The sequence below is a fragment of the Corvus brachyrhynchos genome, unplaced genomic scaffold (assembly GCF_000691975.1).
Source record: "Corvus brachyrhynchos isolate BGI_N302 unplaced genomic scaffold, ASM69197v1 scaffold32, whole genome shotgun sequence".
NCBI classification, from domain to species: domain Eukaryota; kingdom Metazoa; phylum Chordata; class Aves; order Passeriformes; family Corvidae; genus Corvus; species Corvus brachyrhynchos.
In genome coordinates this window covers 956580-983115 of record NW_008237919.1, presented here as the reverse complement: position 1 = coordinate 983115, position 26536 = coordinate 956580, and the positions used below count along the sequence as shown (strand labels likewise).

The window sequence follows — 26536 nt, the reverse complement described above, 5'->3', positions numbered from 1 at the left end:
CCCCAGCAGTCTACGTTTACGGGAGAAAGAAATCCCCCCCCCCCTGCCACAATATCTAACCCATCCTTTCAGCAGTGGATACCTTATATGTTTGCTGCCTCGTGACAGGAAAGCACCAGTCCTGTTTAACATACCCTTCTTAAGGAATCTTAAGGGCACAATTACTTGGGTCAGACTTTTAATTTAAGTTCTACTATTTGGTTTCTTTCATGTCTTGTAAAACTCATCTTGCTGTCTTAACAAGTGGCCAAGGCAACCAGTACTACCTTGTAACCAGATGTCTTGCTTGATCTGAATCCTGGGCTCTGGACAACTGCAGCCTGCCAGAAACAGAAAATTTCAGCATGAACTTTCTGCACTGAGCAATGTATGTGCAGAACATATGCAAATGTGTGAAATAACGTGTAACTTTTTTGCAGTCAGTTCACCATGCTTTTTATACATATTAAATGACTGGCAAACATCTAGGCAGTGAATAGTGTCTTTTTGGCTGCCTTGTGAATACTGAGACCTTCATGGTCTGTTACAATTTCCCTTTCAAGGGGATGGGGAGTTTAAGGGCAACTGTACAATTTTCTCCTTTTTTTCTCGGAAGAGATTGGATTTGCTCTTGCATTTGAGGATCATGAAGATAGTGTTGTGTATAAAAATATTGCACAACAGAGCTGAAGGCTAAAAACAGTATCTCCAGCTTGAAAAGTACTTGTGAAAAAAACAGACCACTGCTTCTCCCAAATACAATATGTGCTGTGTTCTCAAACCTTGCTTTGAGGCTATAGGGAAAATGAAGATTTAATGCTTTGTGTTGAAGACTCTAGCAGAACTTTGTTCTAGAAGTCTGGATTCCTGCCCTGTCTGCCACCTCTGAACTTGGTAAAATGAATCAGTAGGTCACGGTCCTGCTTTTCATCCCTGCTGGCAGCATGGTCTCATGCTTCACTAGAGAAAATAAGAATCTGGCAGTGAGTCTGTTCCATATAAACTTTCACAGTATAATACTGGCTTTATAAAAAGAACTTTGATTGTGATGGAGAAGGGGCCAGGCAGTTTGGGGGGAAGAGATGCAACTTCTCTAAAGTGGAATTTGTGCATGGTTATTTTTCTATGGTGTGAGACTTAGTTTGTTCTGTTACAGTTGCAAAACCAAACACAGAGTGCTTTAGACATTGCTAAGTCAACAACTGTAATGATCTTTGATAAGTGAACGGTGAATAAAGTATGTATAGGAGCAAAGTCAACTTTTCTGTGTTTTGCAAAGCATGATTTAGTAATGTCTGCTGGGCTGCACTTCCTGTTGAGGTCACTGTTTGTTTTGGTGTTACTGCTATGGAAACCCATTATAGTAGATCTTTTCTGCTGTTTCATATGTACAGTAAGATCAAGGAAATGTACTTTCATTCAGGAGTGAGTTTTGCCTGCAAGTAGAAGAATGAAAACATTTATGAAGATGTGAGAGGAACTACCTCAGTTTTGTTCACATGGAAACTAAGTAACTGCTTCCTGCATGTGCTGTGGGGTTTGAGGGTTTTTCCCCCATCAAAATTAAAAAAAAAATTTTAAATTTTGTGATGAGTTTTTTGAAACACCTGTCTGAATCCACACCTCTAGTTATTTTTTGTTCAGTATCCCTGGATAGAAGCTTGGCAAATATGGCAAGGCTAAATTAAACTTTTTGACTTTTACTTTTTTTTCCTATGGCAAAAGTACTCCCCAGGTGTCTGACTATAAAATATCATGAAATGCCTCAAGAGAAGGTCAAGAAACTCTTTGAATGCAGGACTGCGTGACTTTTAAGATCAGATGGAGCTTTCTTGGATAGGGTATAATTATAAGCCAAGTATTTTACAGCAAGGGGGAAAATTAGCTTACTTTGAGTTACAGTATTCTGTCATAAAAGTAACAAAGATCTGCTTCTGCAGTTGTTCCTGGAAAAAAGAAAGAAGTGTTTCTATTTTCCTCCAAGTAAGTAATAATAATGGTGAGTAGCAATTGTCAATGAAACTTGATTGGTAAATGTTGCTTAAAACAACTTTTTTTACTTCAAAAAAGTGTACTGAACATGTCATGCAAATTACTGTCTTCTTCCTGGCAGATACAAAGTTTATAGATATTTACATCTACCCCCTTGTAACTGTAATGTAGTGTATTTTAAAGTTGTATTTTACAATCTATCCTAAATAGATATGCATGTTTAATTTATATATAACTAATACTTATGAGCATGGGATGTGTGTGTGTATATATATACATATATATGTGCATGGTGTTTTATAGAGGTGTGTATGTACAAAACCCCCTAATACATAGTTTTTGCTGATGACCAAAATTGGTGGGGTTCTTTTAGGGCCTGGTGACCTTCAGGAAGAGTAGGGCTGCTAAGATGAAAGCATGTCACACTTGTTACCTAGAGTCTTAAAATTAGTACAGATCAGGGGAGTAAGGAGGCTTCTGTCCTGACATTTCCAGAATATACCTGATCTAACTTGTACTCCAGTACTGCTGTGTATGTGTTTCTGGTTTTGTTGTTTTGGTTTGGTTTTTAAGTCTGCCTAACTCTTTATTTGTGCCTTGTTTTCAGTCTGAGGTTGTCTAGCTACAGCTTTTAAAAGCAGAAAAAAAGCAGCACTTTCCTGCATGACTAAAGCTCCTAAAAAATGAATATGTAGGTGTCCAGGCCTGCGTCTGAAAACCTAATATTAGAGGATGCAACTGGGTAAGAGTGCTGATGTCAAAACAAATACATGGAGTATTATGAAAATGCCTCTGCAGTACTGGATGATGGATAGTGTGGTATTGGAGGTTTAGAGATAGTGTTACAGTGTGTGTCAGATGCATGCAAACTAAGCTAGTGTAATGCTGCACTTTGTGAATAAGGAAGGCTTGTTTTCTGTCCAGCTGAGCTAGCTTTAATAGTTGTTAGGCTTTTGAAGGTACACTATGTAGCAGAGTTCTTAAATATTTAAATTCTGAGCTATTTGATATTTAGTAGAAGATATCACAATAAAATAAATTCCTGGGACTTATGTATTATCAGGCAACTGCAGCTCCTTGATTTATTCTTCTACCTGTCCTGCCCAAATATTTTTCAAATATTTTTCTTGGATGCAATCACTTTTTGGCATCCTTCTTTCTGTGCAAAATGAACTTCTGTACCCAGGCTTCTTAATTCCAGTCAACTTTTCCCTAAATGAAAATGCATATTAAAAAACCCCATGTCACATTTGCAATCAATTTTATTAGACATGTCAAAAACAAATACAGAGTGGTTCATGGGATACTGTTCTTCATTACGGATCTGAATTTTTTTTTTTCTTCTCATACAGTGTCTGTCAAACTCTTATAAGAGCATTGTCCAGATATTCATATGTCTTTGGCAGTGGTTTGTTCTTTTTTTCATTATGGAATCTTAAGAAGTAGCATCACTCTTCTGTTTTTAAAGATTAAATGTTGTAACCTATTTTAATTTTCAGTTTGTTGTGTTTCCTTGCTAGAGAAGACTTCTGATGGTACAGAATGGTACAGATGCAAGATCAGGTCTCAGCAACAGAGCATGCATAGCAATGAGATTTCTCATGGGTTTTTTGGGATTTTTTGTTTGTTGTTCTTGCTTTACCTTCCCTTTTTTAAAAATGCCTAAAGCACATTAAGATGTACTAGAAATCTGTTGTGCTATACAGGTGTTTTCCCACTCAAACATCCAAATAGATCAACAGTTAGGGAATCTTCAAACCAGAACATTCCTAGCATTTTATGGTAAATCCAAGAATAGCTTTAACATGGATCACTTCAGTTCTGTGTTTGGAGCACTGAAGAGCACAGGAGAAAGATCTGCAAAAAGGATAGTGAAGAAGATTTAGTTCTAATCTGAGCCTCACTGTTAATTGTTGCAATCCATTCTCACTGTATAGCCACATGCTTTCAAATTCTGGAGGGATCTGTAACATTGGAAAGGTTTTTGATCTTTTGCAGAGGCGAAGTACCAGTGTGATGTCTTACTGTCTGTTGCAGGGTGAAGCTCACCTGTTTGGTGGTACAGGAGTCCTCTTGGGGTGAGGAAGGAAAAGCAGCTGAGGCCTGAGTTAATTCTGGTCTCTGGGTGGGACTGAGGAGATAAGAAATCTTCGATAAACTTAAGAATAAACCCTTCTGATAAGTCAGGTTTGAACTATTTCATAGGAACTGCTGTTTCTCTTGCACATCTGAACAAACTCTTAGACACTTGAGTATGATCATTTGAGTTTTTAAGATGACAGTAAGCTTGTGTTCATGACTCCTTACTGTAAAGTCAGCCAGCTTTTGTCACTGGATTCCAGTCTGAACTGAAATGGGGCAGTTTTTCACTAATTGTCACTTGGCTGTAACCATTTAAATTTTTTTGCCCTTGAGTATTATGTAATCTTGAAAGCAGCATGCAATGGGAGATCTCAATCATAGTTACATCATCTTCTGTGCTCAGGCTATTTAAATCTATATTGGGTATTTCAGTAATACCAGATGGGTTTGGTTAGCTTCTGCTGTAAAATGAAAATTAATGGTGGTAGACGGACAGGAACCTTCTTCTGGCACTATTTCAGCTGACCTATCTGTGCCATTTCTCCCATAACTCCATTTTTGGGGAAAATGGGTTCCCTCCTGTTCTCAGGCATGCATTACCTCTGCTGTGCTCAGCGTGCTCTGTATCTCTTGAGTGCTTCAGCTTGGAGCTGGCCATGTTCTACGTGGGGATAGACATGGGGATAGATACGGGTAGCAGTAAAGAAGCAGCACACTGCAGTTTTAGGCTTTCTGAATTTCCTAAACTGCAGCTGAATTGGCTGCTGAAGAAGAAAGTGACTTCTGAGGCTGATGCTTCCTTAGAGCTGAAGGATGTCCTGTTACAGGACTCTGGAGAAATGTGTAATGCACCGATTTCTAGATAACAATAGCCCACAGTGCTTTTGAGTTTGGCTGGTTTATATCTTAATTTTTGGCAAGCAGCCATGTAGTTTCTCTGTCAGAACAAAGGTTGAGGCTGTATGTGCATCTAGAATCACATCTAATCTGGTTTTCAGTGTGCCTCTCAGTCTTCAGCTAAACCTTTTCCATAAGGTGCCCAGACATCCCTTCTTTCTATTTCACAGCAAACTGAAAAACCTGTTTCAAAAGAAGTTTCATTTGCTCATTCATTTGTCTCAAGCTGCACAATCATTTACATAATGATGTGCTCATTATTTCTAGGGAGGGAATGTAGAATCCTGTATTTCTGAAGAAATCTGCACTGACACTGCTGGCTGTGAAAGTGCAAGTAGACTGGCTGGTTGTTGTCCCTGTAATCTGGAGAGAGAATATGTTCTGGGTGGAGCATTTAGATAACACGTATTTCCTCTCCTTAATTTGTTTCTGAAGAGGGTTTTTTTTTTAGCTGAAAAGAAAAACAAAAACTTAAATGTTAGGAGGCTTGTAAATTATAGCTAAAATGGATTTTGCAATCTTTTAATATTTCTTACTTGAATATCAGATTGTTTTGGGAATTCTTGAAATGTCAAGGTTATTTCTCTGTACTATAAAACAGTATTCTCTAAACAAGTGATCCTCTGTTTCCAAATCTTGTAATTACAGTACTAAGGAGTTTATCACTATTTCTCTTTCTTCTCATTCCACTCTTTTTGAAGGAAGGGATAGCCTGAGCATAAAGAAATAATGCCAGTTTGTAACTGAAGTAGCAACAAGAGAGAATAGGTTAATGGTGTCTTTTTTTTGGGGGGGGAGAGATGGGGGTTTTGGGGAGTTTTGTTTGGTTTAGGGCAGTTCAAGCATATTTTAACAGCTTTTTAGAGAGGATGACTTTAGAAACCAGAGAAACAACACTAAATAAAAAACAACCTGTCTCTCCTTCCTTCTTGCCATTCCCCCCCTCCCCCCCCAAAAAAAAAGGCAGTTGTCTTGTGTTGGTTTAGCTTCCTTTTTCCCTTTAGAAAACATCCTGGCCAACATCTTGTTCTCTTTGAGTGTGAATTGAGAGGAGTGCTCGTTTTTTTTTGTGGTACGTAGTGGCTGTGCATGCATATGGGGATCTCCAGATTGCAGATGAGAGGACTCCTATAAATGCCCATCTTCAGTGGAGATGAACTTTTATTAACCAGTTAGTATATCAAAAGTGTGGCTGATGAAGAAACCTAATCTTTTAAGTTATGTTTAGCTTACATACCTACTGGTAGACTTCAGGTTAGCACCTGTAACATGTGAACTTCTTGAGCCCCTAGGTTGATGAAGATGTCACCAGGATCACAGCCAGCTTGTATTTCATCTTGCAGATATGCAAGAAACAGTGTTATGTCCTTCCCTGCAGTAGCTTAATAGCTGCCAGCATACGTCTTTTGTCTAAATAGATCACAATCTTCAGGAAAGTTTTCGTCAGGGATGTCTGATGACTGTTGAGGCAGTGATCCTTTAAATTATAAAATCACTGAGAAAATGCCATTTGCTGCATTTTGCTGTGTGTTCTGTATTAAACAAGTGGTTTGTGAATAATCTTATCTTTATTTTGGACAAACAAGTTGAAAGTTGATCTGGTTTATATCCTTGTACAAACAACAATAGTAGTATGATTTTGCTAAGTAAATGGCAAACTTAATAATAAAACTGTATCACCACATCTAATTAACTCTGACATTGTGTTGTTGTTGCCAGGACAAAAATTAGTACCAGAAGTTGTCAGTTCTAGCTCAGTTTCCATTCATGGTAAAAGCCAAACTGCAGGTGAGCTGTTTCTACCTACAGCTCGTTGGGAGCGCTGCTTGTGCTGCCTGGGGGTGTGGGGATGGGTTCCTCTCTGCGTGTTGGGCATGAGCCTGCATACCCAGCTGTGGCCACATTTCCATGGTCCTTCATGTGTCTCATTTGAGAGCAGTGTTCCTCAACGGTTTAAAGCTCTGGAGTGAGACATTTGAAATTTACTGCGTTATATGAATGCATAAGTTATCGTGCTTCATATTTGTTTTTCACCTCATACTTCAGGTGGCTGTTACTTGGTTAAATTTGCTGATGTGTTGCTATGTTGTGTGAATACCTAGCCTTTACTGTGCATTGTTTTTTATAGTCTCTCATATTTCCTCTGCTAAATGAATTGGTCATCCATACTTTTGAAACCCTTTGCATATCACTTCTGGTCATTGCTTTTGCTTACTGTGGTGTTTTTCTTTCCCCTCAGAAAGTAAGCTGGTATGAGTCCAGCTGAAATGTAATTGTACAGGGTATATGCTACTCTCAGTTACTATCAGAGTAGCCTCAAATATACTCAGAAATATTAGACATACCACTTAGTTGTTTCCTTTATTCCAGGTTAGTGCATATAAATGTGGGGTCTGTTTATTTCTTGATCTCCTGTATTTTGCCAAGTCATATACTGTAAATCACTTTGTCCAGACAGCTGGATTAAATTGACTTGAGATCTTCTGGCCTCACTACTGTGGTTTCACAGCCTTAGACCCAAGGAAATGCTGCAAAGAATCTACTACTTCTCTCATGTGAAGTTTGTAGAGCAAGCTGGGCTGGGGAGACAAGTCGCCAGAAAAATACTTGGTTTTGTCTAAGGCTAACTCTGCCTGCTTAGCTCAACCCTGTGTACAGGCTTGTGTGAACACTGCTACTTATATGGATACAATAGGAAGGTGAGTGGATCCCAAAATGCTGTCCTTATGTCAGCTTAGTCAAATGCTTAATCTTTTGCTTTAGCTGTTGATTGCAGATTATAAAGGCATCAGTAAGATCATTCATGCAGCATAATTCTTGAAGCTGACTGTAGTCATCTTGCTCTGTACACAGATGGGCTTGGGCCATGAGGAAGGATTTGGTGCCCCCTGCTTAAAATGCAAGGATAAGTGTGAAGGATTTGAACTTCATTACTGGAGGTAAGTGACACCAGGTGTATCCTAAGCTGTGACTCAGCACTGCAGACCTTGACACATGTATGCAAATGTCTAAGTAACCACTTAAGTTCTCTCTCTCAATTAAACTATTAAGATGCTTCAAAAAAGCTGACACAGTTCAGGGCCAGAACCTGTCAGCTACGTAACAACAGAGTATCTAATCACTTGTGAACATAAATTTCATCTGCCCTGAAGTGAATGGTAGTACTTCTACTGCAGCATTTGCTTTAGCCGACTGAACAGTTGAAGTAGATTTGTAAAAATATGTCTAGCCATATGATACGAGACATGACAGGGAAGAAGTGTGTTTTATCTCTGTAATAAAATGCTTTTTCAACTCCTGACTAAATACATAAACTTTGATCTGAGATGCTAGGTAAAATTATTTTGAAAATATGTTGAAACTTTTTATACACCTACAACTTCAGGTGGGGAAGAAGTGTCACAATTCAACTAAGTTAGATAATACTGAGCCTTGGATGGTGTGCTGATCCTAAACCAGTGAGTTGATGATAGCAGTAAATAGTCTGTCATTACTTGTTTAGAAACTGTATTTTATTAAGACCTTTCTTGTTTTACTGAAACAAGATGTATATATGTATATTAATGCATATTTGTATCAGTGGCCCAGTTCACTCATAATACTGGGTGTGCTTTAAGATGTGGCTTAGTAATTCTAATTTTGTAGAAAAAAGGTCTTTCTCAAAGGGAAAAGCCTGAAAAGAACAGAAAAATAATTGTTAGTAGCACTAGCACATGCTATCAATGAAAATTATTGCATTTAACCAATGCTGTCTAATTACAGTGAAAATTGCATTTGCAGTAGAGCTTTGTTTTGTGGGGTTTTATAAGGTAGCCATAGTGGCATTAGTTGCTGAGAAGGCCTAGGAGATTTTACATCTTTGTCTAAATGTTTGACTGCAGATGAGACTGTTTAGGAAACAATCAGCCAAACAAAGACAAAACACAGCAAAAACTTGATATAAGTTGATACATAATCAAGAAGTTATAGTCTTATCTGTAATATGTAGCTGTAGAAACAACTTACAAACAATGACATGGATCAAGAAGTGATAATGCACTAGTAAGTAAATGTGCTCATCTAAAGATAAAAGATGTAATTAATTTATGGAAAGACTTTTTCAATACGCACTGTGTTTCTGAGGGGGTGTGTGTAGAAGTAATAGTAAAATAAAGCAGAATTAATGTGTGTAAGTAATGCAATAAAAGAGAATTTTAAGAAGTACAGGAGTCAATAGTGTTTATCCATGGTTAGATGAGAAATTGTATTACTTTCTACTTGAAAGCTCTTTTGTTCATAGTCACTGTGATAGATGGGGAAATCACGAGTGGGGGAGGAAAAAGTCCAGTTAACTTTCTCTTTTGGGTTTTTTTTTTTTTTTTTAACTTTTTCTGAGTTCCTAATGTTATACCTTGTAATTGCTAGTTTTTTCTTCAACATGAAAGAATTTGGAGTAAAAAGAAGTAAAATGGCTAAAGTGGTTTAGTCACATCATAGTATGATTGCAAAGTCAAAATGTGCCTGCTTCTGTGTATATTTGGGGATTTTTGCCTGTTTTTCTTTATCTGTGTTGCACTATCTTCCTGTGGTTAGGGCTCATTGTGTCAGGTCCTGAATACATAGCTCATCAGAACACTGTCTCTCCTAGAAAGTAAGAGCTTGTAGGCAGCATGGAGTAAAGAGAAAGTAATGAAAAATATGTAAAAACAGTGACTATTTAGCTAAGATTTAATTTGGAAATTGAGTTCATATAGGATAGACCAGATAAATAAGGTGGCTGGAAGTAGTCTGAGAAGTTTCATCGAAGTGTCAGACAAACATGGTACATACCTCCGAAACAGTCAAAAAGTTCACAATTGAAACAATTCAAGAATGGGTTAGAAAATGCTGTTTCTCCAGCTGAGCTGTTGCTGGGGACAATAAGGGTGTGAATCTGAAGTCTTAATTCAGCTTTGTGTAAGTAGTTTTCAAAGGAAAAGATACATTAATATTCTTTGCATGATGCATGTATTTTAGTAGTCCACCACTTAAATGGAAAGTGATGCATCCCAAATATCTGTTTACTTAGTCCTTAGTGTTTAAATCTGAAACTGTTTTAAGTAGGAACAAACCGTAGCATAAGTGGACAGAATATTGTCTTTATAACATGAATAGTTAAAATCAGTTCAAGTTTACCCACTTTTTTCATTGCTACTCCTCTGTAAAAGACAAGTGTTGAAGTAAGAATTGTAATTACAGAAACTGTTACACATTGGGAGAATAATTGGGGGTAGGGATTGACCCTCGTCAGCAGCCAAACACCCACACAGCTGCTCACTCCCTGTCCCAAACATCAGGATGGGAGACAAAAAAGGAAGAACAAAAGTGAGGAAACTTACAGGTTGAAATAGTTTAACAGGTGAAGTGATGGGTGAGCAAGTGATGCAAAGGGAATCACTGGCCATCTCCCACTGCACACTGATGCCCAGTCAGTCTCCAGGCAGTAACTACTCTAGAAGTCAGAAACCCTGACTTCTTCACGCTCTACTTCTGTTGTATTGCTGATCATGACATTGTATAGCATTTAAACCTCGCTGACCAATTTGAATCAGCTGTGCCCCTTCCCAGCTTCTTTATTTGCCAAGGTGGGGGCAGAGTTCAAAAACGGGGGAGCCTTGACTTTGTGCCAGAAGAGCCCAGCAACAGCAACTCCTGTGGAGGCTGTTTTTGCTACAAACCCAAAGCACAGTTCCGTAAGGCATTATGAAGACGGTGACCTCCGTGCAAGCCAGATGCAGCCTCTTAAAGCGAGGCAGTAGCGGCCGCGTGTGCCGGGCGTGGTTCTGCTGCGGGCTGTGCAAGGCGGACACTGCCCTCTCCTGGGGACAGCCGAGGAGCTTCAGCACATCGCACAGCTCTTGCTCTGATGCATGAGAACGGTGCTCCTCAAAGAGACAACATGTAATTTCTTTTTGTATTTCCATACAAAAGACCCTCATTTCTTCCTCGGGGGAGTCAGGTTGTAAAGTGCACAAAAAATCCAAGTATACCTATCTAATAGCAGGGCTTTACAAGGAGCTGCTACACCCTTCTTTTCTATACTGGGAGTGTTTGGAATATATCTCTTCTGGGGTGGCACGTGCTATTTTAAGCAGTTTGTGCTGTAAATCTTGACACACTGTGCGGGCAGGTTTTATAGGTGCAGAGCTGTAAATTGAGGCTAGTATAGAAATGGTGGTAAACCAAGCCTTTAGTAAAATTTATCCCTAAATTTTGAAATTCTGATAGCCTCAGTGTTGCGAGCTGAACACAAAATGAGTAAAATGAGAGATGTGGTCTGCATCTGGTAGTTGGATGGTAGTTGACTGGTTAACAGTTACCTGGTTTATCTTAGTGTCTTAATAGCTTTTGCTTTTAAAATTGTCATTAGAATCATGCTTCTGTCCAAGTACAACAGCAGCAGAAGTTGGGGAAGGTCTTCTTCATTCAGGTGTTGGATTTATTTTAGACTGGAAAACAACTCCCACACACATCCAGTGGCTCAGGCAGATTGAAAGAGACTGCTACTCAGTTACATATTGCTCTTTGGGAATGTATTTCCCACTAGAGGGAACTATGGGACTGGAGTCAGAAGTTGCTAAAAGCAGGAGGGAAGGTTCTGATTTATCTTGATTGCATATATACCAGAAAGCAGTAACTGTCTCTGGTGTGACCTGCCAAGATGTTAAAAAAACTTCAGAAAACAAGACTCTCAAGCTTGGGAATGATCTTTTTCAGCATCTGGCTTCTCTGCACAGATGCAGTACGTGGAAGGCAGGGACAGCCTTAAGTAGGCTTTAAGATTTTCTCATAGTGCAACTGACAGGGAAGTACTGAGATGCAGTTCAAAGCAGATGCAATTACTACAGCTGTATTAATAGCAAGAAAACATAACAGAAGGAATCACAGCATCACAGACTTGGATGAAGAGGCAAAATGCCTTCTCAGTAAGTTCACTGATGATGCAAAGCTGGGAGGAGCGGCCAATACACCAGAGTACTGTGCAGCCCTTCTGAAGGATTTTGACAGGTTGGAGAGATGGGCAGAGAAGAACCATCTGAAATTCAACAAAGGCAAATGCAGGGTCCTGCACCTGAGGAAAAATAACCCCATTTACCAGCACAGGCTGGAAGCTGACCCTGCTGGAAAGCAGCTCTGTGGAGAAGGGCCTGGGGGTCCTGTGGACAGCATGCTGTCTGTGAGCCAGCAGTGTGTCCTAGGGGCCAGCAAGACCATTGGTGTCCTGAGGTGCGTTCTGCATGTGGAGTGCTGTGTCCTATTCTGGGCTCCTCAGTACAAGAGAGACATGTAGCTCCTGGAGTCCAGCAGAGGGCAGCAAAGCTGATTAAGGGACTGGAGCATCTCTCTTAAGAGGAAAGGCTGAGGGAGCTGGGCCTGTTCAGCCTCAAGAAGAGACAACTCAAGAGGGGACCTCATCCATGTCTGTCAGTATCTGAAGGGTGGGTGCCAAGGGGATGGAGCCCAGACTCTGCTAAGTGGTGCCAAGCAGTAGGAGAAGAGGCAATGGGCAGAACCTGATGTACAAGAGGTTCCACCTGAATATGTGGAAGAGCTGCTTTACTGTGCAGGTGACTGAGCACTGGAACAGGTTGCCCAGAGAGGTTGTGGAGTCTCCCTCACTGGGGATATTCAGGAACCCTCTGGACACAGTCTTGTGCCGTATGCTCTAGGTTGGACCAGATGACCCACTTTGGGGTGGCCTACTGTGACCGACTTTCAACCTTACCCTTCTGTGATTCTGTAATGGGAAGAGGTTAGCCTTTCTGCAGGGAGGGCACAAGCCTCAGGATTTGCCAGGTATTTGTTGAGGATTTCTCTATGCTTGCAGCTGCTGCCTCCTGTCACTAGGAGCCAGCATAGGAAGGATCATGATCTTATTTTTCCTTTCCATGCACCAAAATGTAGAATATCAGGAGGGCAGTTAACACTCGAATTTGGAGAAGGAACTGGAAATCTTTGATCCTTGCTGTCAGCAGATATTCAGGACACAGGAGTTCATCGCTTGAGAGGATGGAATCTCTATACATTTCTTCCTTGTTCTTTCTAACTACTCAAGACCTGCTAGCAAGGCACTGTCTAATAGTTGTGTCTTTTACAGTGATACACAATTTTTCATTCCACAGATTTTGAAGTTTCCTCCCTATCTTTCATGTTTTGAATGGGAAAAGCTTTTCAAGTCGCTGAGATGTGTGTGAAGGAACATTGCTTTGCTTTGATGAAGTCCTGAGAGCTGTAAAGACATAAGCAGGAGTCCCTAAACCACCTTCAGTAGGGATCTTGCTGAATGTCCTCAAGTGAAGGACGTGTTCAACATGTTTTCAACAATGTAGATGGAGAGAACAAGAAATTTTCCGTGCCTGTCCTCTTGACAGAGTCAAAGGAGATAAAATTGTCTAAGCTTATATGTTTTTATGTATTTATATGTCTGTGAGTGTATATAGCAGCAATTGTTTTTTCTTGCACATGTGAGGTGTTCACTTTAACATCACTGATAAAAATAAAGCGTCAGTTATCAGACAGACTTGTGAAATTTAAATTTGAGGTAGTGAAATGGGGTCACTTCACTGAGATAGCTATGTTAAAGCCAAAGCAATGACGAGCTGTTCTGTTCTAAAGAGAAGTAATTGGCCATATACCTTCTGCAGATGAGACAGTGACTTATGAGCAGGATTGCGCTGTGGCAACTTAGTGAAAGAAGTTAGGACTAAATTGTAAACAGTACTGTTCAGGAAGAATTATGTGTGTAAGTGTTAACTGGATATCTTTTAGTACTGGAAATTACTCAAGAGGAGAGATTATAAATTAAGACAGGATACTTTTTTTGGCTGTTAGCAGCTGTATGGACATCTTCATATGGCTGAGATCCAGGGGGAGTGTTGGGGAGCATGGGAAATGACAACAACCTAGGGATTTTCCTTTGATTTACTGAGATCTGCTGACATCAGTTGTGACTGAGCATTCTCCACATTTTTTCTGTATTGTTTTGTCCTGTATTCAGAGGCATAGTGGTACATAAGTCCTAATGCCAAGGCCGCTATTACACTTGTAACATAGCCCCTGTAACAGCTTCTTGCAAGCTCTTGACAAAGAATCGTTCACTTAACTTTGAAAGACCAAGGAGATTAGACTGAAATGTACACAGTCAAATTCTTAATTTCAGTGGGTGCAGGAGTGGGGAAGATTAGTGAGTACATCATTATTTTCAATGCAAGTATAAAGCACAGCAGTTTTATGCCGGTTTTCACAGTGAGTCCCAGGAAGGACCTAAGGACGAATTGTGTGCTTTCACTTCTTTGCAACTACCTATTTATGACGAAAGCAAAAAAAAACCTCTCGCAGATACTGCAGTCAGTGAAACATGTGAAGCCTTCAAGGTGGAACCGAGAATGATGACAGCAGCTGAGTCAGGGTGTTCATCTAATTGAAAGTAGAAACAGGATCTGTAAGCTATTCGGCATTCTGAAAGAATACTGTTAGAAAAAAAGATACTCAATTTCATGATGTAACATGAGCGAAAATAAGGTGCTCTTGTGGTTTTTCCAGTACATGTGAAAGTCTCAGGACAAATTTCCACTACAGCTTGTGGAAGGTGGTATGGTCTCTGCAGGCTTTCAATGCTGCTTTACTGTAGTTGGATTCTGTAGAGTGGGAGAGTGCACAGCCTGTCACGTGGCAGTTGTGACCACACAGGCAATACAGCAATATGAACTGCTCTTACTGGGGTCTGTCTTGCAAGCAGAGCAGTTCTGGAAAGCATGATCATACTTCACTTGAGTAAGTCTGTGCAGGGTACCTGACAACACCTGGTCATTCACCAGTGTTATTAAATCACATCCTGTCAAGACGCAAGACAAACTGGGGGTTACTACTGTTATTAAATCACATCCTGTCAAGACGCAAGACTAAAACTGGGGGTTACTATTGCTAAAGATTTAAGTTGTAAAAGTAAATAAAGTGCTTGGTGTCATTGTTCAGATGGATGAACTGCTTCAATTCCAGTAGCATGTGTACTGTGAGGCATAAAGCTGCATGATGATCATGATGTAATCACTAAATCTGCAAAAAGCAAGGTTTGATTCTGTCACCTGGTATTAGATCTCAAAAAAGGTACGATTGAGAATTGGTAATAAGGTATAATCACATGCATGCCATAAAATGAGCGAAGTGAATATGTATTGCTTTATTAGTACATTAAATAGTCTCTGAGTATTAGCTATGTGAAGGACCTGTGTAGACAGATGCTGAAGATCTTGCAAAATTTTAGGTTTCGAGTGCTTGAGATGCATAGTATGGCTTTTAGGCTTAATGGGCAATGCTAGCTCCTGCTTGAGTGTTTTGGTAAACTGGGAGATTGCAAAGTGATTAGTGTTTAGTAGCTATCCAGATAAGTATCAGCTTTGAAATTCTGCACATCTTTCCTGTTGTGGAAATGAGTTGGAAGCTGTCAGGCAGTCTACACCTCAATTAGTGATCTCTTTAGGTATTTGTGTTACAAAGTGGAGTCAGTTCTGCTTAACATTCTTACTTTGCATGAGTGGCTCATTTTTATTGTAGAATTAGCTATTTTTCTTTGGAGTGGGCTTTATAAATTAAGTTACCACAATGTATGGTTTCTGTATAACCACATGACCAGGGCAGCATCCACCGCACACTGAAATGTTAGTACCCTACATCCTAAACTGGTGTACATATAGGGAGCATATGTTTGGGACTGGCTCTGTATAACTTCAGGTGGCCAATTAAAGGTCCTCCTTCCTTTCCCATTACCTCAGGGGCCTGCTGTAGTCATGGCATGTTCTTGTTCTGTTCCTGTTACATACCGTAGCTTAAGGCACCTAACTTGCCTTCAAGACTAGAAAGCAAGATGCAGAGCAACATTAGAGTTTGATGGGTTTTGGCAAGCAGGGTTCAGAAGCCTTTTGTAGGTAATAGTTTATGCTATTTGCTGTATGAAGGATAAATAATGGGGTAAAATACTGCTCATTCCTCTTCAAACTCTAGAGATCCAGAAGGTTGATATGTTTTCTTAGTCTATAGTAAGAACCTGTAGTTAACATCAAGTTTCACTAATTTCTGTATGCTGTGGCTGACTGCTGTGAATGGAAGTTTTGGAGACACCACTAATAAATAATGGACTAGCTTGTCTAATCCAAGGTTCTGTTCATTATATGTGAATTGGTTAATTACGCTTAAAGTAACAAATTGCTTTCTAATATTTGTTAGCCAAAGTAGTTGAAATATGTGGTTTATGAAAGAATATCATTTATATCCAGGTTAGTAGATATACTTCTACCTTTTAAGGCTGTTTTCTGTGAAAATTCTCTCTACAGCATGTGCCAGAGTACCTCTGACTTGGTCCAGAGCTGTTTTGAAAGGCTTTGTCCATATAAGCCTTTCACTTTTCTTTCGTCTTCTCTTTAAATGCTGTGCTTTGAACAGAACTTGGTGCAATAACAGTCTTTGTCTGTCTGGATCCATTTTCTTCCTTTCTAGGAAATATTTGTTTCCACATGATTGGTTATCCTTTGATAACCAAATATCATGCATACAGTGAAATACATATGAAGAAAGTAGTATAGTGTGTGTAACTTTGAATGTATGAAGAGCAACTGAAAAACTGAAAGTCCAAGCAAATGATTTCTGGGATAGTCATGTTGATGCATTAAGTTATCGTATAATAAATCTGGTAGGTGACTGATAATGGATATGTATGTGTTTGATCAATACTGAGATGTAACTGAAGGAATGACATAGCATCATATTAAAAATGCGTTAGTGTAGTCAACTGATAGCTATCTGATAACAATATCTGTAAATAAACAATGTAAATAATACGACAGGATACATAAGGAAGTGTTTGACATATGGCCGAAAAATATGTATAATTCCTAATCAAAGCGCTGAAAACAAGGGTTTGGGTTGCTGGTGATGTTACTACGCACCAGATGGTGTGAGATTGTAATTTTGTTGCTTTTTCCGTGAATTTCAGAAAAATATGCCGCAACTGCAAATGTGGCCAGGAGGAGCATGATATCCCCTCAAGCAATGAGGAAGATCGGAAAGTGGGGAAACTCTTTGAAGATACGAAATACACAACCCTCATTGCAAAGCTGAAGAACGATGGCAATCCCATGTATAAACGCAATGTAATGATACTGACCCACCCAGTGCCAGCCAAGAACATATCCATTGATACTGTGACTTATGAGTGGGCTCCTCCTGTTCAGAATCAGACACTTGTAAGTCCAACTCACATTTTTTCATGTTCGAGGTAGGAGTTGGTGGGGGATAAAGTAGTAGAGCTTACTGGAAGGATAAGTTTTCCTCTTGTATCTGTCATCTTGCTTTATGGATGCTTGTTTGTAGAAGTTCTTTAAAACCTTGGGAGATGAGGTAGTTTTTAATAGATAGGATTAAGAGTTATCTGCTAAGTCCCTGGAGTCCAGTCAATTTCTGTAACCTGCTTTTTTTTTTTGTAAACAAACTTGAAAAATTTGCATGGGGTGTGGGCAAAAAAAGCCAAACCAAACACCACATCAATTTATTTTATTGTTTAAAGTTAAGGGGAACACTTAGTCTTGCTTATAGCTTTTACTGTATATGGTAAGAACAAGGTCAGTGTTGACATCTGAAAGAGCAGCTCCCTTCCAGTATATTTTCAGTTGAAGTAGATGAGATGGTAGATAGCTTTCTGAGAATTTTGCTTCACTTTTCAAACTTTGATTACTAATTTATTGTACTAAAATGTTGTGCAATCCATGCCAGAATTACATTATCTCAAATTATTCCTTTTCAGTGAATTAATCAAACCTTGTGCAGATAAGACTTACTAATTTGATTTTTAAGCTTTTCTTTGCTTTATTAAAACTAGAGCTTTTTTTTTTTTTCTTTATTTAGCTAGAGTTATTTCTTCAGTGGGCTGTATGCCTCAAGCAGATTATTTCAGATTCTATTTTTCTAAGACTATCCTCAGGATCAGTATTTATAGATAGAGACATGGTGCTGTGTTAATGTTATTTACTCAGAGAAGTAATAACTCTTTCCTGTATGTTGTAAAAGGCTTAAAAGGGAGCCTGTCTCTTTCTCTGGGAAGAAGCCAATTAATGCATCTGCTGTATTTTATCTCCATTATTGTTTCAGGAGCTTAATGTTTATGGAAAGAACCTTGTTTTTGACAAATTTGACTGTCACTAAAAACTGTACAGATTATTTTAGTTGTGTTTGCTTATGAGAATGGGTATGTAGTTGAAGTGCCATCTGATATCTAACTCTTCCTGATTCAGGCTAGACAATACATGCAGATGTTACCAAAGGAGAAGCAGCCTGTTGCTGGCTCAGAAGGCGCACAGTACAGGAAGAAGCAGTTGGCAAAGCAGCTGCCTGCTCACGATCAGGATCCTTCAAAATGCCACGAGCTTTCCCCCAGTGAAGTTAGGCATATGGAACAATTCGTGAAGAAGTACAAAAAAGAGGCACTTGGTGTAGGACATGTCAAGCTCCCTGGTGAAGTGGAAGTGAGAGCTCCTGATGAGAATAACTTGAAAAATGGTGACAGAGGTATCTCATCTGCTGTTGGAACAATGGAGGAGAAGTCCCCAAATCAGAAAGCATCTCAATATGTAAGTATAAGAAGGGAAAGATAAAGCAAGAAGGTATATTATCATCCGAGTGCTCTATTTGGTCATTTTAGCCCAATTAAATTGTTTGTTAATTTGGAATAGTAAAAATCTGGGGAGAGAAAGGAAGAAGGGGAACTGGAAAATGTTGTGAATGTCTGCATGGAGCCTTGGTTTCTGACAGTTTTTAATGCACTGCAGCAAATAACTTCCCGGGTGACTCTTTTCATCCTCAGTGCAAAAACATGTTAGCTTGGAGATAGTATATTAGGGTGGCTTTTACAGAGTAATAATCAAAAAGCTAGTGTCTTATGGACTAATTGCTACATTCTTCTCCTCTTGAAGAGTTTAGTTTAATTTTAGAAGCTTGTTTTCTCCTCTTTCATGGAAGAGCACTAAAATTACCCACTTGATAAATTGTGTTTAAAATTAAATGAAACTGAGGAATAATAAAGTTACACCTCCATCCTGTGTCCAACAAGTTGAGCTATACAATGGCTTTTTTGACCAGCCTTTTCATATTCAGCTCCATTTTCTTAACTATTTTTTTTTCTTTGGCATCTGATTTCTCCTTGTAATAGCTCAGTGAAAACCAAGGTATATAGAACCACCTAGTTTTCATTGATATTTCAAAAATCATAGCCTTAATCAAGTATTTCTTACATAACTACTGCTGTGCGTGTCTCAGCTACCAATCACAAAAACAAAATAGGGGTAGTGTTACTGAGGGAACATCAAATCAGTTTAGTGGAGGTAGACATTATTTAGCAGTGTCAAAAGCTCTACTATAAGCTGATTTCTAGAAATGTTGCTATTATATGTATGAATCCTTAAAATTATTTTCCTGCGCGTTGCTTACAGAAAATTAATATACAAGTTCTAGATGGAGAAAAAGTTTTGCTTAACACTGGTTGTAGAACGTAGCTTTTGGTGTTATTGAGGGGTGTGGTGTGGATTTTTGTTGTTTGTTTTTTAACTGACAGTATATATGACTACTGGTGTGAAATATAAAATCAACACATTTTAGCTTTTTGGACATGGCCACTTACCCTAAAAATTTTCAAGCTGTGCCATTTGGTTACCTGTAGCTATTTGCTAATTATATATATATATATATTTTTTTTTTTTTTTGGTCACTGTCTTGTTATGGAGAATCTAAGAAACTACAAAGTTTTTTTACCATGGCTTGATTAGGTTACTGTCATTTTGTCTTAAGTCAAGCTTTCCTTCTGGTTTACTTTGGTTTCACAACAGCAATCCCTAACTTATCTCCTCAAGGAAGACCTACAGAAATACACATCTTGCATTGTGCCCTGCTGGCCAACTACCTTGGACTACAATAAGTCAACAGCAGGAGGCACTCTGTCCTCTTGAGTAATTGTATCAGAAGGTGCTTTGTTTTTACATTACACCTGTTTATCACTTCCATACTTTTCTTACTCCAGCACCTGACTATTCTTCCTGCAGTTTAAGCCAAACATATATTATCACTGTGGCAGTAATTTAGAAAGAGACTTGTAGGTACTTAATAGTGTAAGTGAATATTTGGGTTGCTTACCTATTGTTAGGTACTGAGTTTACACTGGGTTAAATAATTGGGATTTAGATATGTTATTTTAAAGTATATTGTGGGGGTCTGGTTTCTGCAATGAGACTCTGTTTTGCCTATACGATTTAGCATTATCTCAACTGCTTTTTAACAGCTCAAAATAAATTGATACAAACAAGAGCCCTTAAATACTTAGCAGAAGTGCCGTCCTTGTCTACACTTTTTTTTATTGGTTCTGCAGCCTTGCTCATCAGATTTTCTTGCACATTGTCTTTCAGACAGAGTTTGAAAGCATGTATTCCTGTAGCTGTGGTAAAAAGAATCTCTTGAAAAAATAATTTTCATTATAGGAATAGACTGCAGTTCTTTGAAACCTGATAAAAAAATAAAAAAGCAAACCAAACACTAACAACCAGGTCTCCACTATTAATGTAAATATACCTATAATAATTGTCTCTGTGTTTAAAAAATATAAAGCTTTCTCACTATGACTGAAAGCTGAATTAAAGAAAAATAGATACTCAGCATATTTTCATCTTGTAAAGGAAGAAATTTTATGTACCTTTTAACCACCAAAGCTGGAGATATTGATGGTAAGCAAATGAATCCAATTGCCTAGACCTGGGTCTAGGCAGCTGCTTAACCTTCCAGTGGACTTCTCTTGGAGTGTGAGGTCTAAAGTAGAAAGGTCAGAAAGCTTTATATATATGTATATTTGAACTTTCCCTTTCATTAGTTTTTCTGCATTCTGTTTCTGTTCCAAGTTATTCTTCCTCTTTTGGTGTCTTTCTGTATATCTTTTGAAATTGTCTGGCATGTGGGATCTGATGAATATATCTTACAGCTGAGGCACTTTATATGTATTTTATTTTTATATGCACGCACAATTAAAGCCGTTTGTGGCTGATGTGAGTCATAGAGGAAAACCTTCCCAGGATGTTCAGCCCAGTCTACAGACCAGCTGGAGTGCAGGAAATGCCAAACTGGTGATTAAACTGTAGATAAAAAATTTTTGGTTCAGTAACATAAATCATCTGTGGTTTTTTACTTGATCCAAAACCCTCTCTGTAAGCAGGTATGAGGCAGAAGGCTGACTATGAACTCTCTGGAACTATTTGTAGTTTAGCTGTGTACATACACTTTGTAGGTTATCCATAGTCACTCTCCCTGTCCTAAGATCATTACTCACAGGCTGTTGGACAGCAGCCATGGGTGACTAGCATCCCTAGAACACAGCTTTATACAGAATCAGTTTGAAATATTCACTTTTTATTTTCCTCACCAGTGATGCAGATATGGCTTGGTATTCTCATGACCTCTAAGTACAGCCATTCTCTTGTCATGCGTTCTAGTCATAGTTTGTTAGCTTGGATGGAGGCTTATTATTCTCTCCTTGTTCCCGAGCATGTAAGGTTTACAGAGCATAACATGAATTTTGATTGCTTGTTATTTTCTTTAAACACTGGACTGCAATTGCAAAATGTGAATACAGTGAAGTACAACAATCCTTTTAAGGAACACTGATGCTATGACAGTAGAATGTGCATCATCTTGAATTGCTTAGTTAAACCTAAACCATGGTACAAGTATATCCTGTACCACTGATGTGTCTACTCATGGGATTAAACTTATGCTTTCATTTCAGTCTGGAAAGATGGAATTTATTAAATATATCGATAATATGTAATTTTTATAAATATACCTCTCAAAGACTTAATTAACTTGTTAATAACCTCTTTCCAGTCCTGCTATCACTGCAAGCTGAACATGCAGGAAGGTGAGCCAGCTGTCTATGCAGAACGTGCTGGATATGACAAATTGTGGCATCCAGGTTGTTTTGTCTGTTGCACCTGCAGTGAACTTCTAGTAGACATGATCTATTTCTGGAAGAATGGTAACCTGTATTGTGGAAGACATTACTGTGATAGCGAAAGACCCCGCTGTGCTGGATGTGATGAGGTAGGAAATATCCTAGTCCTTTCTTGTGGCTCGTAAGTTTGTTCCCCAGAGAAGTGATTAAGAGTTTTAGTAAAACATTTCAGTGCAGGAAGATGATATGCCTTCAGCAGTTCAGTTAATATTCTAGTTACAGAGAACTGAAACCAGTATGGACACTGCACATTCAGGAAGATCCATAGTTTGCTTTGGATTTGGTGGTGATTTCGCACAATCTGTGGGGACACAGGATGTAATATGTGAGGGCAAATTCTTCCAACAAGTCCCAGTTATGCAGTTGTTTCCCTTATTGGGGCACTAGGGGCTGAACTGACCCTGGGCAGTTCAGGGAACAGCAACAGGGAACAGCCCTCCTGGGGCCTCTGGCATTTGCGGGCTCTTGGGAGCAGCATGGAGGCTTTTGGGAAACAGTTAAACAATGGTGGAACTGCTGGGAGTTCCTTGGAAATTCCAAAGCATCCAGAGGCTAGATTTATTGAAAGGTGCACTGTTCAATTGAATGTACTTGTTTACTTGTATACTTGTTTATATCTTCCTCATAGCTAATATTCAGCAATGAATATACTCTGGCCGAAGGGCAGAACTGGCATCTGAAACACTTCTGCTGCTTTGACTGTGATTGTGTTTTGGCCGGGGTAACCTATTTAACAGTGAATGACAATCCAGTCTGCAAATCCTGCTACGTGAAGAACCATGCTGCGGTAAGGTCCTTACAGATGTCTTGGTGTTGTGAAGGAAGGGAACATAAGTCCGTGGAGCTTCAAACTCTTACTTTCTCTTAGTCTGGGAGTATCTGAAGAGTATCAATTGAATGTGTGTTTAGGTTTGAGTCAGTCATCTTTTTCCCCTTCGGGAAAAAAAACCCACAACTTTAAGCAGGCAAGTGTTCTGTCAATTCATAAACTTGAACAAAAGCCACTGATGGCAGGGGGGGAAAACTGTTGGAAAAATACCTTGAACTTAGCCAGCGGTGAAGCAGGATTTGGTAACAGAAGGAGTAAAGTGGGTGAAGATGAGTGATGCTGCTAAACATTTAGTTCTCATCAATTGTAGTTCATTGAGCCTGGTGGGAATCAGCTTCAGCTGATCTGCTAAAAGCCTGTAGTGGTAACTGTAGTCTAGGTACTTTTGTTTCTTTTATTTCTAACCACATGTGTTAAAAAGAGTGATTGACAGGATAAAGCTAGAAGTTTGGAAAAGAATGGCAGTTCTTGATTCTTGCTTATGCTGGAAACTAGTCCGAGATGATGGTCCATTCATATCTGTAAGTTAACTAGCTACTAGTTGGGGGCTCAGTCTAATGTGCACCTAGATGGTTTATATAGTAAATGGAGAAAAAATTTATTATCTCTAGTTGGTAGTTAATAATATTTTGAGGTGGGTGTGAGGAATTGTTTTTTTGGAGAGGCTTTTTTTTATCCTCTTAAAACATTAATTTTCCTAATCTCAATTATAATTTGTGAACAACCAGATTTTAAGATGAATTGCATCCCAGACTTTCTAATAACCTTTAGTTATTTGGCACTGCCACACAGCCGTCAATGTACAGGAAGATTTGTAGTTAATCTCTTTACATATTTAGGTTAATATATGAAGATCTGTGCTGTTCGACATAAAAGGTTTTTATGATTATTTGGCTATTGGGAAATCCTAACCATCATAACTGTCTAAGCTTAGCCCCAGCAGCAAATTACTTGTGTATCCATTTTATTATTCTGTCCCCTCAGCTGAATTCTAATCAAAACACTTAAAGAAAAAAATCAAAAGCTGGAGACTTTTTTAAAAGGCTTATTTTAACACCTGTCTCTCTCCTCCAAAAACATTTAAGAGGTCCAGGTTTTACTGGACTCAAAGAGGGCATGTGTATGCTTCATTTCAGTGTTGTTTGATTTCTAAACAGATCTGCCAAGGCTGTCATAATGCTATAGATCCAGAAGTTCAGCGTGTGACATACAACAACTTCAGCTGGCATGCTATGGAGGAATGCTTCTTGTGTTCCTGTTGCAGCAAGTGTCTAATTGGCCAGAAGTTCATATCTGTGGAAGGGATGCTTTTCTGCTCCGTGGAATGTAAGGAAAAGATGACGTCATAAAAGAAGACATGCACAGAACTAATCAAGTATTGCTGTGTTCCAAAGGCTCTTGCATTTCTACTGTAAAATATATAGTGTCAGGACATTTAAAATTACTGCAAGTATTAAATAGCATTTTTCCAAAGATTTTTTTTAATGTCTAAAACGTCCTATGTAACCTTTGTTTCTTAGCCATAATAATACTTTCTTTTTTGCAATACTTTTTGTGAGTCTTATTTCAAATTACTTCATATCACAGAAATGTAAGAAAAAATGTGTTACACGCTCTATACATTCTAAGGGAGCTCTTCACTGTGAAGAATCTTCTTGCTGTATCTTGGCTAACAGAACAAGAAAATGTGAAAATGCTCCAATTTACCTTGTTTTGTATGATAAATGTAACTCTTCCACCTCTGGTTTCACTAATTTATCATTTGTGTAGTTTTTCTGCTTTCATCAAGCACTTTAGACAAAATGATCAGTTTTACTGCCATGTACAGCTTTGTTTCCCTGAGTTCAAGTATCCAGGGAGAATGACACTTAAAAAAAAAAAATTTGCCTTTAATAATTTCCTTGGTTTTGACACATGGGTTTCTGGGGGATAGTGACTACTCCTTATGTCTAGTTTTGAAAATAACTCCACCAGTAGAAAACTGTTGGCTCATGTTTGTTACTTGCTACTGGTCATGCCTGGAAAAGCTTTAATTTTACAAATACTAAAGTTATGTTATAGATAGGGGATGGGGGGTGTTGGTGTTAGAAAATAAGAGCAGGTCTTGCTTAGATTAAAAAAAAATCCACCAGAAGGTAGTGGGTGTCACTTTTAGCCTTTCAGAACTGGCTTCTCTTTTATATCATGAGTGTTCCTTTCAGAAGTTGTGCCTTCTATCAAGAGGGATGTGGCACACAGTACTGTATGCATTTCCAAGAATGTATTTCTGCAAACGGATCCTGCTTTTGATTTTTACATTCTGAACCAAAGCACGAAGAAGTCTTTCCCAGAAGACTTCAGTATTTGAGTGAAAAATTTCACAGCTGTGTATTAGCTTTGCTCTACTAGATAAACCAAATGTGTGGCTTTCTTAAGAATTACAGACCTACAATGAAGCTTCTTAGTTATCTTTGTGCTAGACACTGAATGTCTTTAGCCTAAAAAATTAATAAAATAATTTTTAAAGAAAAGTCTATGCAAGTCTTATGTTCAGTTCTTGGTAAGTTTTATGGTGATTGTATTGTAACACCTATCAATAAAATTAGTGTTTTTCACTTAAGTTGTCTACTAATTCTGTTCTTGTTCAATCCCTTTCAGGGGAGGCAAAGAGGAAGGGAAATGTTCCCATACTTTACATTAGCTTGGACGTAATTTCCAAAAAACTGAAGGCCTGTATTACTATACAGTGGTTACTGTCTTGTGTAACATTGTTAATGTGCTTATAGGTGCAGAACAGTGGGTCTTGTTCCAAAAAATGCACAACTTCAGAACTTAGTGTAATTTTTTGTTCACATCAACTATTTTAAGACATTGAATGGGAAGTTTTGAATTCATACAAGTGAGGTAATGTATTGAGAAAATAAAGTGCATTGTGATCCTTTGAGTGCTGCAAAAATAACACCCACTGAGATACATTGTGATTTTATATGTTGTCTAAGTTGTAGGCTTTACATCCAAGTTCTGAGAGCCTGTACAGCTTTTCTCAGAGATCCTCGGGAAGTACAAAAAAATGTATGTATTTCAGCTCATACCAATAGGGCTGTATCCTTCCCAGATTTGCAGATCTAAATAAGGAACACCAGAATGTCTCAGTAAGAGAAAGTTTTTCCATGTAAGTGCTACTTAACCTGTAGCAGGTTCTGTACTTTAACCTGTACAGGACATGCTGTGAGAATGCTGTTTGGGGGTGGGTCTTATGTAATGATTATCCATAAGGATGGCTTAATACTGACTGGGGTTTATGTGTCTTGAGTACATCTGTCCTCAGCCACTCACTAACATCTCTTCTGGAAGACGCAGCTGACCTTTTAAACTGTGAAAAACTTTCGCACCTTTCCCTGCCCTTCCCTTGCCATGCTGTGTAACAGCTTTCCCAGAAATGTGATTACTTGCACTGATAGCAGTCAGACTTTTCACTTTAAATCTTTTGAACAGTTTTGTTTATTAAACTTGATGATAGTGTAACGTTCATTTAAAAGGCTGAGCAGGAGATACCTTAGGGCTTATTTATTCCATCAAGACACAATTGTTAAGGAAATTTATGTCAAACCAAACAATTTCAATAGTCCATCAACTAGGACTGACTTTTTCCATGCCTCTTCTGAAGCATGTTGGCTTGCTGGCTTTAGCTGGGGCTCTTCTTGAGTATCTTCCCTTGCCTGCTT

General features: G+C 38.7%; 1 protein-coding gene across 2 annotated transcripts in view; it reads left to right on the top strand.

Annotated features, from left to right (window-relative positions):
- The window catches only part of TES (testin LIM domain protein), a 32136-nt gene extending 6705 nt beyond the window's left edge, over positions 1-25431 (top strand). The window contains exons 2-8 of one of the 2 annotated variants that reach the window (XM_017733105.1): positions 7646-7649; positions 7804-7889; positions 16958-17207; positions 18252-18587; positions 21877-22092; positions 22632-22790; positions 23990-25431. In XM_017733105.1, coding sequence (XP_017588594.1) covers positions 7804-7889; positions 16958-17207; positions 18252-18587; positions 21877-22092; positions 22632-22790; positions 23990-24181 — 1239 coding nt within the window. In that variant the 5' untranslated portion in view covers positions 7646-7649 and the 3' untranslated portion in view covers positions 24182-25431. Of the gene's footprint in view, positions 1-22; positions 6739-7645; positions 7650-7803; positions 7890-16957; positions 17208-18251; positions 18588-21876; positions 22093-22631; positions 22791-23989 lie in introns of those variants that run through there. The other variant, XM_008632738.2, reaches the window with a different exon arrangement.
- Positions 25432-26536: the final 1105 nt, after the last annotated feature.